The 14,389-nt window shown below is 42.1% G+C and overlaps 1 protein-coding gene across 1 annotated transcript in view; it reads left to right on the forward strand.

The window, feature by feature from the left end:
* The window catches only part of LOC138047133 (probable E3 ubiquitin-protein ligase HECTD4), a 69,920-nt gene that overhangs the window by 19,412 nt on the left and 36,119 nt on the right, over nt 1-14,389 (forward strand). Inside the window, exons 15-29 of the mRNA XM_068893860.1 lie at nt 969-1,129; nt 2,017-2,180; nt 2,630-2,961; nt 3,261-3,349; nt 3,764-3,978; nt 4,829-5,091; nt 6,478-6,650; nt 7,796-8,106; nt 9,756-9,915; nt 10,663-11,106; nt 11,496-11,774; nt 12,228-12,591; nt 12,767-12,922; nt 13,228-13,394; nt 14,080-14,389. The exon at nt 14,080-14,389 is cut by the window's right edge and continues 66 nt beyond it. Coding sequence (XP_068749961.1) covers nt 969-1,129; nt 2,017-2,180; nt 2,630-2,961; nt 3,261-3,349; nt 3,764-3,978; nt 4,829-5,091; nt 6,478-6,650; nt 7,796-8,106; nt 9,756-9,915; nt 10,663-11,106; nt 11,496-11,774; nt 12,228-12,591; nt 12,767-12,922; nt 13,228-13,394; nt 14,080-14,389 — 3,588 coding nt within the window. The remainder of the gene's footprint in view (nt 1-968; nt 1,130-2,016; nt 2,181-2,629; nt 2,962-3,260; nt 3,350-3,763; nt 3,979-4,828; nt 5,092-6,477; nt 6,651-7,795; nt 8,107-9,755; nt 9,916-10,662; nt 11,107-11,495; nt 11,775-12,227; nt 12,592-12,766; nt 12,923-13,227; nt 13,395-14,079) is intronic.

Consider the following 14,389-nt stretch of genomic DNA (forward strand, 5'->3'; position numbering starts at 1 on the left):
TTTAGTACCCACAATGCTTAATTTTGAAGAAAAACGCTTTGGGAGCCAAAGCAAGGAAAATCTAGGAGGGACAGACCAGTCATTACATATCTTGGTGAACCAAGAGATAACAGTGGCTTGAACATTAGGAAATTACGGTAAGAAAATCATGGGAAATAGAAAAGACTAGTAGGAAAAAAGTTTTTGGACACTCAAAAATATGTCTAAGCTTAAAGATGCCCCCTTCTGTTTAAATGAGTGCAAAACAATGAAATGATAATTATATGAAATGGATCATATAGGAACTGCGGATATGTAAAACCCGTTGAAGTCCTGGATTTTTCAGGCTTGTCTATGCAATTGCAAAAATTGCGTACATAACTGCAAGGATTGTAGCTTCACTTGAGTGCAAAACAAGCAGAGAGTAGTGTTGCTTGAAAATGACTGGATTTTGACAGACTAACTATGTAGAATTCTAATAGCGTTTTTTGTGTGCAAGCATTTCATAGTTCCCAAACAATTTAATCCTTCAACACCAACATTTGAATGTTAATTCTCCTTAGAGAGTGCCATACATTACATTTTATGTCGGGTGGCTGAAACAGACTGATCACCTCCCCAGAGTTAATCATCATTGCCATTTACAAGCATTTTATGTCATTATGCGGGAGGTGCGGTGGTGTCATGGTTAGTGTGCTTGACTCTGGTGCGAGTGGTCCAGGTTTGGACCCTTGCTGTGGACATTGCGTTGTGTTCTTGGGCAAGACACTTTACTCTCACGGTGCCTCTCTCCACCCAGGTGTATAAATGGGTACCGGCAAATTTAATGCTGGGGGTAGCCCTGCAATGGACTAGCATCCCATCCATGGGGGAGTAGAAATACTCTTTGTCACTTCATGCTACAGAAACCGGGATAAGCTCTGCCCTAATGGGCCACTTTGCTTGTAAGCAGACTTTACCTTGCCTTATGTCACTACTTTCTTTTTCAGGAACATGATGAAAAACCTTCCAAGTTTCCATTCTTCAATGACCTGTGCCTTAGTCTCTCTCTGCTTACATACAGCCTGCTAAATGTGAAATACCAGGGTCCTGCCAATTCTGAAGCTGAAGATGCCTGTCAGCATTTGCTTGATTCCAAACTTCTGCAAAGGTGCAGGCTCTTACAAGTGAATTTTTTAAATTAAAGAAATCACGTTTCGAATTTAACTGGTAAATATGCTGTGTACAGAGTACCGGTAGTTATGGTTCGTTGCTTGGCCATAAGGTGAAAATTTGAGTAATTTTAATAGTAGTGCAGGAAGTTTCTATGTGACCCTCTAATTGCAATTAAACACAAAGGCGTAGTTGAAAAGGCGTGGTACCTTGGCATACGCACATGATTTGTCAATCAACCGTGGATGCATACAGAACACTGTTACCCCTTTATGTGCGTCATTGTGTTTAACTATGATAGTGCAAGAAGTACCGTAGTGTCTGTTAACTCAACCAAGCATTAGCCCCAGACATGAAAATTAGCGTACACAAGCAAAGAGAGAAACTCTGGCCCAGCTGGGAATCGACAACCTCCACAACCCTACCAACTGAGCCATCAGACCAGACAGAAGCGAGTCATAGGTAGTTGGGATTTTGCATCATTTAAATCTGCAGAAAAAGGGGTACTATGTTGCCACCTGCTTTGTAATCAGTGCCTCTGATAGTAAGTTTGGATGCTCCACCACTTTTCTACACTTGTGCAAAAGACTCAAGGGAGTAAGGTGATTTAACTGTGTTCAAGTGGAACTAGCTTGTAGTGACAGGGCTGGTAATTTCTTCTTTGCTGTGATTTATGTCCAGAGGCAGTATGGATTTGCATGCCAGTGATTTGGGTTCCAATCCTACTCTGAGCACCAGTTCGATTTGTGTTTAAAAGCTAATGCCGCTCAATACACTTCCAGTTGGATTGATTGGAATTTTACTTCCCAACTTTTGTCCCTACACGCTTTAAGCTTTAAATCACCGTGTATGAATGTGTGTTCTTTACTTTTTCTCTAAATTCAGGTGTGTGTGGGCAACTGCTTCAGAGGAATTGTCATCAGGGACTTCGGGTATTCTCATCACCGTTGAACCAGACAGGAGTACTGTTGATAGTGTTGAAAACATGATGGCCAAGCCAAATGCTAGACTTTCTCCTGAGCTGTTAAAACGTCTCAAAGACGCGTCAGGTAAATTCTTAATTTTCTCCCTGTGCCAGGAAATTGTCACAATTGCTCCTAAAATCACACTTATTAATTTTTTATTAAGATGCCTGCGAATTTGCTAGGACAGAAGCTGATGTACGTGTAGCTAATGAACGTGCAGATCCCAGTCTTGTATTGAACAGAAGACAACATTTATAGCTTTCACACATGAAGCTCTTTTAATGACATTACTTTTGTAATGTATGTGATCTGCTAATCGCCCTTTCTCGCAGTCGGAGACTGATTTACTAAGGGCGCAACTCAACGAGGTCGGGCCGAAGGAGCTGTGCTGCCGGCGAGTTCTTTTACCATGCTGGAGGGGAGTTGAGGGGCCTTAGCCATCAGCCTCCAAGCATACTGTTAGATCTTCATTTTGAAATGTAAGCCATTACCTCTGTCGTTTTCACTACAACTCTTTCCCTATTCGTTGTTAGGCGTGGCATCCCCCACTCTGCGTCCCAGCATGCGTCAAGCTCTTCAGCCTGAAGATATCGAGGAAACAGTGGTTCGCTGTGTTGTGAATCACCTGGGACTCACAAAGACAGTGCATGGACTGGACCTTCTGCAGGCGACTGAGCCACAGGCAGAGGAATACAGTTACCTCTGTAGTGTGATGAATGAAGTGTTCATTCGTCTAAATGGGCTGATTAGACAGTTGCAAACAATGGCTGAGATGGAGCTGAAATGGGCACACGAGCTAGACGATGTGCGAGGAGAAATTCTACAGCCAAGTGCTGCCTTCTTCAATGATTTTCACTTACAAGAGGTACTTTCAAGCGAATAACTTTGAAACATTTGAAGTTGAAGTTGTCTTACGTCTACAGTTACTACTCTGCCATCGGAGTTACAACGAGTTTTGGGGAAAATTCGCTCAATTTAAACTTAAACAATAATTTATTTTGCTTCATATGTCCAGTCGTTTCAACATCAACAAAAAAGTGAATCAAATACAAAAGGACGAGCGGAAACATCAACATAACTTTAGAGGTCTTGATCGAAGTGTTCTTTTTTTCCTTGGAAAGAAAATCTTGGTCAACATTGTTTTTTGTTTGTTTTGTTTCAAAGGCTAAAAGCAAGGAGCTTGAGTTACTTTGTTCCCTTAAGAAAGTCAATTTTGATCCAATAGAGCAGGAACGATCCGTGGGAAAGCTAATGTAAGTATGTGTCACGTGGTTTTTCTCGCTTACCACTGATTGGCAGCAACGTGTGTGACTTAAGTGATTGCAGAGACACATTCGCCTCTTACTATGCACACGAAAGCGTAAACTTTTTTGACATACTTTGTCATCTTGATTTGTGAGTTTTGTGCTGTATTTAGTAAAGAGAACGAGGAATGAAACGTATTACTCGACAGGGAACATTCTACAGGAAATTGTCTGAAAGTAGTTGTCATTATTGGTGAATTGAGGGTCTAAAATGTGCAAATATGTTCAGTTCAAAAAGCCTTCGTGTGTCATGAAGTCCTTTAGTTCTTCAAACAGGACAAGGCCATCGCTCCTTCATGAAGAGTCTGGTTACGCTGGCAGTATTTTTTGGCACTCGTTTTTTCCCTTTTTTTCTTTTTCTAGAGAGCGCCTGGAGGTGGAATCAAAGGAAGCTTCCCAAGAAAGCAACAACAGCCTGGATCGTATGCCAGTGACTAAGAAGTTCCTGTTTTCCATCATGGAGAGCGCAGAGTTGCTCTGTAATGTTACCATTGAGTCCAGTAGACACAGACTTAGTCCACAGCGAAGTGTTTCTATTTGTAGTTCCACAGCGGATTGTGGTCAACCTTCACAGCAAGGTGTGTTGCAATGCTAAACCTTGCTTTTATTTCTAACACTCTACGTCTCTCCCATCCTGGGATGACCCTGCAATGATGAGATTGACCCCTTTTTCTGTAACAGCTCCTATGGCTTCTGTTTAAAACGCTGAAAACGCTGTGACAAGGAGAGTTTTTTTAGCTTCCGGTTCGGGTCTCTTCAATGATTTACCGACTTTGCCAATGGCGTCGTCATAAATCGCAAGCAAAATTGTGAAGTCCAAGCGACACAAATGCAACTGCATATATCCCAGATCGTAGCAGTTGGTAAGAGCGCATCTCTATCCAAGGATAAGTGAACTTGTGACCTTTCCAGAGGACATAACTCAGGAGTTGGGGGGTCTTGCAAAAACGACATTTGTGGTAGTTCAAGGCAGGGTCCCAACTAATCACCGCGCACCGGTGCTGTTACGCGGGAGGTCTTGAGTCCAACTCCGGCCGGACCAACACTCAGGGTCTTTAAATAACTGAGGAGAAAGTGCTGCCTTTGTAATTACATCTGCAAATGGTTAGACTCTCTAGTCTTCTCGGATAAGGACGATAAGCCGGAGGTCCCGTCTCACAACCCTTCAATGTTCATAATCCTGTGGGACGTAAAAGAACCCGCACACTTGTCGTAAAGAGTAGGGCATGTAGTTCCCGGTGTTGTGGTCTGTCCTCTGTGGTGTAACATGGTTGGGAGGGTAGTAAATGCTCGGAGATATTAGCTACACCAAGCTACTCTAAAAATCCGAGGGTAAATAAAGGTATATGATATGATATGATGTGAATCTAATTCTTGGGACAGATAGGGTTGTCATGCTAAAATATTCCATTTGTTTTCCCATTGCAGAAGCACCTATGAAAGATCAACTTCAGTCGTCTTCTTCAGTGTCCCTTAGTCGCTCTTTCTCAGCTCCCCCCAAACTGGATCGATCTTTGTCCGTTCAGGAAGGCATACATGACGTGCGTAGGTTGCAGCGATGGAGAACAAACGTTCGGAAGAAACACGGAGACAGGAACACAGATGAGACAGATTCATATGAAAATAATGAGACTTTTGTCTCAACCATCGCCGAAATATTCACTTTTATTGGTGGTGACCCCGATAAAGCTGTGAGTTAAAGTTTGGTTTAAATGTCTATCACCTCGAAACACCCTTTCCGCTCAATAATTCTCTGCACTTAACTAAATATTTTGTTCGCTAAACTCTAGCCTTCAAAGTCACTGTTTTAGAAGCTCCTAAAAAGTGGAAAAACTACTTAATACCGGGGTGACGTCACAGACTATTTTCCATTGGGAGAGTACTTTTTGTGACTGGCATCAAACCCATAGACCTTTTTGCAGATACGGCGGCCATTTTGATTTCTATTGTTTCGAAAGACATTATGGGATGCTCAGGGGGCAAATTAATATGTATTTGCCTCCTGGGCATCCCATAATAGCTATTTGAAACAATAGAAATCAAAATGGCCGCCGTATCTGCAAAAAGGTCTATTCCCCTTCATTGCTCGGTCATGGATGACCGACTGGTGACTGGTATCGAACCTGTAACAGTGACTTTTACGGAACCCATTCCCCCTCATTGCTCAGTCATGGATGAAACCTGGGAACACTTTTCCCGTCTTTCAAAGCGAATAAAAAAGGGAGTTTTCGATAGAAAGGAGTAAAACAACAAACCATATTTGGGACAATTTCGGAGAATAAGTAGAATGAACTTTGTGCAGGTGATAGGCACTTTAAACGAAAGCAGTGTTTGCTTCATTATACTATCCTAAATGGGTATGAAAATTGTGGAAGATGGGATTGAAAATTCACCGTTACTTCCCCACCTCTTACACAGAACCTCGCATTTGGTAAATTCGCCTCGTTAGTCGGAAGAGAACAGTAAAGAAGAGTACCAAAACATCGTTGGGAATACCAAGAGTCACAGTGCTGTACTTCGCGAACTCAGTAACGTTTTAGTTTTCTTTTTTTTTTTCCACTTAAGATTCGCTTCACCACAAGATCAGCGTGAGAATTATGAATCTCGATCCCAGTTATCCAAAACAACCTTTGTTTTACAACAAAACTTTACTCAATAGCTGTTAATATCGATTTTCGCTTTAAAAATGGCTAAATCACGTTCTGTAAACTAAACAAAATGTTGCAACGCGACTGTAACTTTCGCGATACGAAACCCGTGATCACAGCAAGCGGAACGATGTTGTTGTTGCTACTTAAGCACCTTGTATTAGGCAACCGTGACATCCAAAAACCATCATCTACGAACCACTTTCATTAATGGCGATGGGCTAATTGTTCTCTTGTGGTTATGTTAATTAGGCTTATTGGCCTCATTAAAGTTCCTGTATTTTTTTAAACTTTATCTCAGTGAGGCTAGAAAGCTTAAAAGGAAAAAGTATTTGACCACCATTTACTAAATAGGTCAACGGGTTTGATGTTAAATTCATAACAGGATGGTTGCCACACAGTTCAATGAATGTGTTTTGTTTGTTATAGGTGACCTGTTCCAGTTTTCTCTCTGCTGCTCGTATCAGAAATGAGCGAGGAATGGACCGGATACAAGCTCTTCAATACATGGCTGAACTGGTGTCAGTTTGTTCCCGAATTGGAATTCATCACGTGCCACACTTACTATCAGTTGTTGCTTCTATTCTGGTGCAAGGGCCAAGGTTTGCATTCATCTTTTGTGCTAAATAGCCCAATTTCGATATATTTAAAATTTCAGCCCTAAACAAAAGGCCTTATCTCGGGGCTCTGGGGAGTAAGCTCGTGTAAATCCTTATATTTATTCCCCAGAGCCTCGAGATGATACCTTTTGTTTAGGACTGAATTTTGAAATATCGAAATTGGTCTATTTCTATTCTGTTATTTACTATGGTTGTTTGTCCTTTCCAGCGTTCCACGTTCTTTCTCCCGTTTTTTCTGTCCTCTCACATTTCATTTCTTACTCATTCTTTTGCCACACCATCTCATACCAGTGAACGAGAAGAAGGCAGAGTAGAGACCTTCGAACGACTTTGATTCAATTTTTTTTTTCGTACAGAACCGACATTCGTACCTTGATCCATGAGCGAATTTTGTCCAAACCATTAGTGTGTGTTTTGTTGAGCGTTTTCCGGAATTAGTGATATACATGGAAAGTTTCTCCTTTGGCAAAGTGAAATGCAGTTTTCAGATCATTGCACGGTGTAGAGAATAAACTAATCATTCTTATTGGCCAATGGTAAAAGAAAGTTACAGATATCCAATCAAATGCGAGCTCAGGATAGCACAATTTTTCAATCATTTCTTGATATGCGACAATAATTGCGACAATTTCATCTCTAATTTTTTTCATGTATATTACTAATATGAAAATACACGAGTTTTCTCGTACAATAGACCATTTTACAGTTGTGTGCTTAGTTACCTGGCCTTTGAATGAAAGTGAGGCTGGAGTTGACCTTGCTTTGATAGAAACCTCACTGCTTTTCTTATGTTAATGATGTTGTTCTCATGCTAATTATAGCGATTTACATAAGAAAAGCAGTGAGGTCTCTATCAAAGCAAAGTAAACTCCAGCCTCACTTACAATCAAAGGCCAGGTAACTAAGCACACGACTGTAAAATGGTCTAATTTAGACTAAAGAAGCAGTTTTACATTTTTCCAAGACTACATACAGCGGAGTGCAAAATTAACACATGCCTATTTATCCCAAATAGATCTCGAAATCATGTGATTACCTTTACAAAAGTGATGTTCTCTGCGATCTGGAAAAATGAAAGCTAAATACAGTGGGACAGATGATAATCCTTTGTTTTATTTATCTAACAGAACAGAGGAACTAAAGTGTGGTGGTTTGGTCGTTGAAGTTCGTGATATGTTTTCAGCCGTAGTGTCAGCGGTCGTCCAACAGGCGTCGACTGAACCAGCGGTATACCGTGATAGTGTACTGTTGCTGTCCATTTGCCCGTTTTCATGGCACGAAGAACGATGTGTCATGCGCAGTAGTCTTGTTTCTCTATTGGATAAACTGTGCTGTATGAGGAATGAGAAGAGTGACTCTGCAGTCAGTTTGTCCGGCATAGCCTGGGCTGGATTTCAAGTACTCTTGGATCGCATTGTGCAGTGGGAGAAGGACAAAGGTCAGATTATGGTACACGTTATTTAACGTCGGAAGTTCCTTTACTCTCTAGAGAGTACTCTCCCAGGAAGCCGACGGTGCGCTCATTTTACCCCCCTCTTTCCATCAGTGCTCCGTTTTAAGGGTATTTAAAGCTACTTAGGCTACACTGAATGGAAAGAAGTCGAAACAAGGATGTGAGATCCGGGGATCGAACTCGGGACCTGTTGCACCAAGGCCGCGCACTAACCGACTGTGCCACCCTTGCTTCTGTGGTCACATGTTTATTTTTATGGTTATAGAAAGCACTTTGCTTTTCTTGTAAAACTGTTACTTTTCGGCCTCTTTCGGAGGCAAAATGTCGGTGATGCAACAAGACTGTTAGATCCATATTAGTAATCGGAATGTCACAGAATCGACTTCTGTTTTTGTCCTAAATCAAATAATTTCCCTCGCCTAAAGGCTCGGGAAATTCAGTATTTCATTTTGGACAAAACGCAAGTGAAATTATTCCCTACTTTCACTCGTCACAATTTTTACTGTAACTTTCACCACAACTGTGGTTACCCATACTTATTAATGGTAATTGACTTTTGAAAGCTCATCTGTGCATGGGTGCCGTGACACCTGACGAATGATTGAATGATACAACTTGCAGCCATAGTAAAAGATCAAATGCATTGACAACACGATAATTATAACAAAGAGGCCACTCATGTACACATTTAACTTGTTCAAAAGGTTATGAAATGCATTTGAAATGGCCCATTTTTCTGTTGGTAATTTCTTTATGACTTTTGGGTAGATCCAGTCCTTTTCAGGGGCAAACGGCAAGTTTGGCTGTTTCCCCTTTAAAGGACTGTGACGACCAAGGATTGACAAGAGGTTAAGCAACGGCAAACGGGAAACGGCAGGCTCCTGCTTATCGTAAAAGCATCACGAATTCTCTCATTTTAACTTGTCTCATTCCTTTGAGAAGTTGCTTGATATCTGGAGCTAACAGGACAGAAATTAGCTAATATCAAGCGTGGTTCTCAAATTTGTGGTAAAACCCTAATTTCACTCCCACGTTTGCCGTTAGGCGTCAACGCTATGCTTAATCTCTCTATTAACCGTAGCAAAATAGGCCTTTTAGAGCGGTTTTCAAATGAGTGTCGTAAAACCAAAACCAAAGTAATTACTTTGGCCAATCAATCAGGACGGAGACAATCCAGCAAACCATTCAAAACTCGAAGTAATTACACGTAGCCGCCACAAAGCGCGGGAAAATGTGCACGCGCGAGCCACGATTGGTTTTGGTTTCACTTCTGATTGGTTGAAAAAGTGGCGCGAGAACTTTGAACCAATCACTGAGAGAAGTAATGCAAAACCAAAGTAATTATCTAATTACTTTCGACACCCAATTTAAAACCACTCTAAACAGACGAAATGAAAGCATGATACGTGGCAAGTGATTCAAGATTAACACAACAAAGGCTTGAGCGTTCCGTTGTGGTAAGTTCCACAAAACACAAACAAACAAACAAACAAACAAACAAACAACCAAACAGAACAGGTAACCTAAATTCGAGAATTGAATACGAAACCTATGTTCACCGCTACGCCGTCACGGTGATCAATTTTTAGCTAATAAAAGGTATTCAAAGTTATCTACCCATCTGTATCTATCAGATTTCTATGCTGGTGCAATTGAATGGTCCAGTTTAGCTCATCAGGTCTCCAGCCTGTTATCAAATTACTTGACCTGTGTGCTTGAGGAGAGTCGTGAGAATGGAGTGACGGCAAAAGACCCCCTGCAGTATGTCATGGAGCTGTTACATCGCATAAGCAGGTAAAGAACTTTTTTGCTGAGTGCAACGATTGTCTTAACATTATGCCCCTCCCAACCAAAATAGGGTTGTCATGGCAGTGTGCCTTAAACTGCTAATCCATGGCTATAAAATCAAACAACTCCAATATATTTAACAATTATTCCATGAGCGCGCGTTGGATATGAGATGGTAAATAGCCGACGAGTTGGAATTACCAAATACGAGGGAAAAAAAGGGAGAAAATCCTAGCGAAATCGAAAAAAACTTGATGATGCGCAGGCTTATCACAAAAACATGTCTTATCTTTTCGCGTACTTCTAAGCGTCGGAATTGATCCAAACCGCCGTTGTGATCTATCCTCTGTCTGCTTCGTTTTGGCTGTTACAAATAGCAGCGGCGACAATATTCGGAAAAGCGGGTACTCCTCCCAAGGTGGAAAATTTGTCATCAAGACACGTGACCAGCATGAACCAGGGTCTTTCTTCCCTCGCTTACTCCTGGGTGGGGAGATGAAAGACCCTGGGAACGAGGTAGGGTATAAAATCCAAGGGTAAATAAAGATATGATGATGACGACAAGCGACATACACAGACTCAATACCAGTTGATTAATGTCTTTTGTTCTAACAAAAGGTTCTAATTATCAAGTTTCTTCTGAGTTTGCGTATGTTGCTTTTACTTCTGCTTGCGTCTCTAATGAGCCGGACAAGGCCTTATTCTCCGAGGTATAGTGCTATGCTTAATTTGTTATTGTTTTCCCCCTGCTAGAAGCAAACTTGGTGAGGGAATTCTTCGCGAGCCGCGCACCATCTCCACGCTTCTGTCCCTACTACTTGACAGGCGAGCGCCTCCTAAACTTGTGCTGATCGTACTCAAGCTTTGCCGATCCGCTTTACCGTTGGTGAGTGCCAAAGGGTGCGAAGAGGTGACACTACCTGCTTCTGCGAGGCATTACCTCGGACAAAAACACGGGCTTCATCACGGAAGAAGCTCTGTTGACAGAGTGGCAAGCCTGCTGTTAACCAAGCTTGGTGACTTTTTGCTGCCGTCCGTGGATGCAGATGAGGAAGAGGAAGAGGAGGAGGAAAGTGAGAACGAAGTGGAGGAATATGGAGAGAATGAACTCAGTAGCAAGAACGAAGGCACTCTGTCTGTTTATTTACACAAACGAGTCGACCAATCAGCCCATGAAATTGTACAAAAAGTCTTAAGGTAAGACTTTGAAGAGCTGCTCACAGGCTTTTGCTTTAGGTTGCATCAGAAACCCATAAGTGTTTAAATGTGTAAAGGCCCCTTGTGTGCTGGGAAACAAGCTTCTGAATATTCAATTTGCTAAGTACCATATTTGGAATAACAAGAGTGAGGGGTTTCCAAATATGGTACTTAGCACTGAAACATTCAACCAATCAGTTCGCACTGAATATTCGGAAGCTGTGAACGGGCGTTACACGTTTCAACCATTATGGGTTTCTGGTTGCATAGTCACTTGTAATGATGTTCACTGATTTCCTGATAAATGAATAGCTTTTTTTTTTTTTTGCGAATTTCTGCATGTTCCCCTGATGAAAACTGACCACTTGCACTCGTACCTTTCTCCCTAGCACCAACGGCACGCCCTTTATCTTTCGCGTGGGTCAAGGCTCAGAGATGGAGCGAGCGATCAGACTTGACCAAGAGCTGACTGAGTACGGACGTGGAGTCCTTCTGACCGACACAAGATCGATGTGCCTAAAGATAGCTGCTCAGTGGGCTCAGACAGGACTGGTGCTGAGTGTAGGACCTGTTGGCCTACTAGATGAGGATGTGGTCGCAGATAAGTCGGTAGAGGCATCAGAAGATCCAGAGTTTGTGTGTAAAGCACGAAACAGTCGTCTGACTAGGTTTGTTTAGAGTCGCAATAAACTGTTCCCGGAAACCTTTTTATTTTGATTTGTTCACGTCAGACCTCGTTCATTTTGTGTCTGCCAAATGCCCTTCAAACGCAATTTCGATGCCCATTGCTGGTATTTTCAAGGTACAATACAACGATATGTTCTCAACGTAAATTGATGGTTTTATAAGTGGTACCTAGTCTTGATCTTAAACTTGCTTGTTAATGTCGGAATTACTATTTCATTTCATAGCGAGGCTGGAAACCTGAAAGGCCATTACCTTTCTTAAACTACTTCCATCGTTTTCTGTGGGATGCAGTAGGCCATGCAGGACCGCTTTAGCTGAAGGAAACCTATGTTCGCCTTCTCCGCAGCCAAAGGATGATGATCATCTCATTGCTTTTTACCCATTTGTAAAACCAAGGACTTCCAGTTTAATTGTGTTTTGTTATTCTTTGACAGAACTGAAAGCAGTCGTCCGTATATCAGCGGACAAGTGGCACACACCATGGCGTCTGAAGTGATTTCTTTGCTACACGGTTTGTTGGCTTCTTCCGTTTCAGACACCTCCAAGATTTGGGCGTCTGCCGTGCAAGATGTGCTTTGCAAAGCGCTAGATAATGTGCCTGAGCTAGTGAAGGCGCTGGAAGCAGAGGGGAGGGCTTCGCAAAAAGGGGACCACATACTGACTCGCGATCCGGAGCCCAACGAAAATGGACAATTTTCAGCTGAACATGAGTGGGTTTTCAAAGCGAGGAACGTTGTAGCGGCTTTGTCTGCTTTGGGTGGCTTTCGCCAAAATGTTCACTCAGGATGCGAAGTAAAGGTATGTGCCCAAAAATCAAGTTCTGGTTCAGTGACAGATGCTGTTCATGTCTCCATGCATAAAAGAGATTTTGTTTCACTTCTTAGCTTAATAACATTTTAACCTAGTGTGGTTCATTTTGGAGAATTTCTTGAGCTGTTGGCTTTCGTGACTCCGTTGTCGTTGCATTAAATAGATCTGCGGAGAAGATCTGGTTGACACTACTGGTGATGTGGTGAGTGTTTCTGAGAGACAGGGTGTGGCCACTGTGCTACTGAACAGGCAAGGAGAGACCTACAGTGACATGGTAAAGGAGATACCGCTTGCACGACTTCAAGTCATTAATCCGCAGGTATGTGAGTTGATGCCTCTTTCAAAAAACGCGTATTATAAGGAGAAAGTCAATCGGCGTTTTCTACCGTCAGTCGTTTGAGCGACTTCTCAGAAACGCTCCCTAACCCTAATCAAACAACAACTAATATTGTTAGCAAACCGAGAAATAAACAATCCATTCAGTGCCGTCTGTTTTACAAACATGAAAATCATTCCTACAAGATAAATCCTTAGGTATGGTAGAAATTTTCGAGATTAATTTCAAATCAGTGGGAAGAATTTAATGTGTTTTTGTAATATAGTATCCTTCTTTGCCGTTCGCAGATGGTGTACCTAAGCGAGTTATCTATGGGTGATCAAGCTGTGGCTGCGTTACTTTCCATTTTATCTTCAAAAGAAACGCCCTTGGACCAACCTGCTGAAGTGGAACAAGGAGAAAAACTCCTCCAACCATCGCAAGCGACGCGAATCCTGGCAGAAATAAGAACCAGGTTGTTTTTAATTTAACATATAATGCAATCGTTTGTTTCTTTTCTTGTCAGTTGGTCCCCCTTTCATTTTCTCTCACCTCAAAAAATGATATGAACAAAAACGTTTATTGACATATGAATTTCGAGACGTGGAACTAAAGCAGTAGCGCCGCCTCTTGCGTAAAACTTATATTTTTTTATCATCCAAGATGGCGACCAACTCTAAAATCAAGCTATTGACAGACCGGGGTAAACCTCTCCTCCATTGTGATTAAGTGTGAATGGCAACCGACACTTTATAGTGTGCCGGTATCGTCATTTGCTTAAGCCTTAAGCGGCCTTCACACGGCAAACTTGAGTTTGCAAACTCAAGTTTGGCAACCTCAAGTTGGTGTGTGTGAACGGCAGAAAAACAGTCGGCAAACACGTTGGCAAACTGTTGGCGACAAATAGAACTTGTCTCTATTCTCGCCAATAGTTTGCCACCATGTTTGACAACTGTTTTTGTGTCTTTCACACACACCAACTTGAGTTTGCCAACACGAGTTTGCAAACTTAAGTTTGCCATGTGAAGGCCGCTTTAGTTTATTTCTTCCCTTTGAGGTCCCGTCATTTTCAGGCGTTATCGTTTGGAGTCAGATTTTGACTGTTTGCACTGAACGTCTTGATAATCCCACAGTGCTCAAACTCTTGCTTTTCCTTGCAGAGCAAGTATGGTGTTATCTTGCCAAGTTCATGACTCCTCCTTCAGCAACACTCTGTTGGCAGCCAACCCATCATTAGAGCTGATCTCCAAATTAGCTGCAGAGTGCGATCCCGGTCAGCGATTAATTGTCCTCGAGAAACATTGCCAGCAGTTACGAAAACTCTTCAAGGACTTTTTGAAACCTTCCGACCATCCCAAGAAAACAATTAAGAACAACAAGAGAATTGTTCTCGATGGAAGCCGGGCTTTCCCACCCGTGCGAGGCTGCGTTTTTACCGAACGGAATACGTGTGTTCACTTCGTGGCAGAC

This window comes from Montipora capricornis, chromosome 4, assembly GCF_036669925.1.
Source record: "Montipora capricornis isolate CH-2021 chromosome 4, ASM3666992v2, whole genome shotgun sequence".
In the NCBI taxonomy this organism is placed as follows: Eukaryota; Metazoa; Cnidaria; class Anthozoa; order Scleractinia; family Acroporidae; genus Montipora; species Montipora capricornis.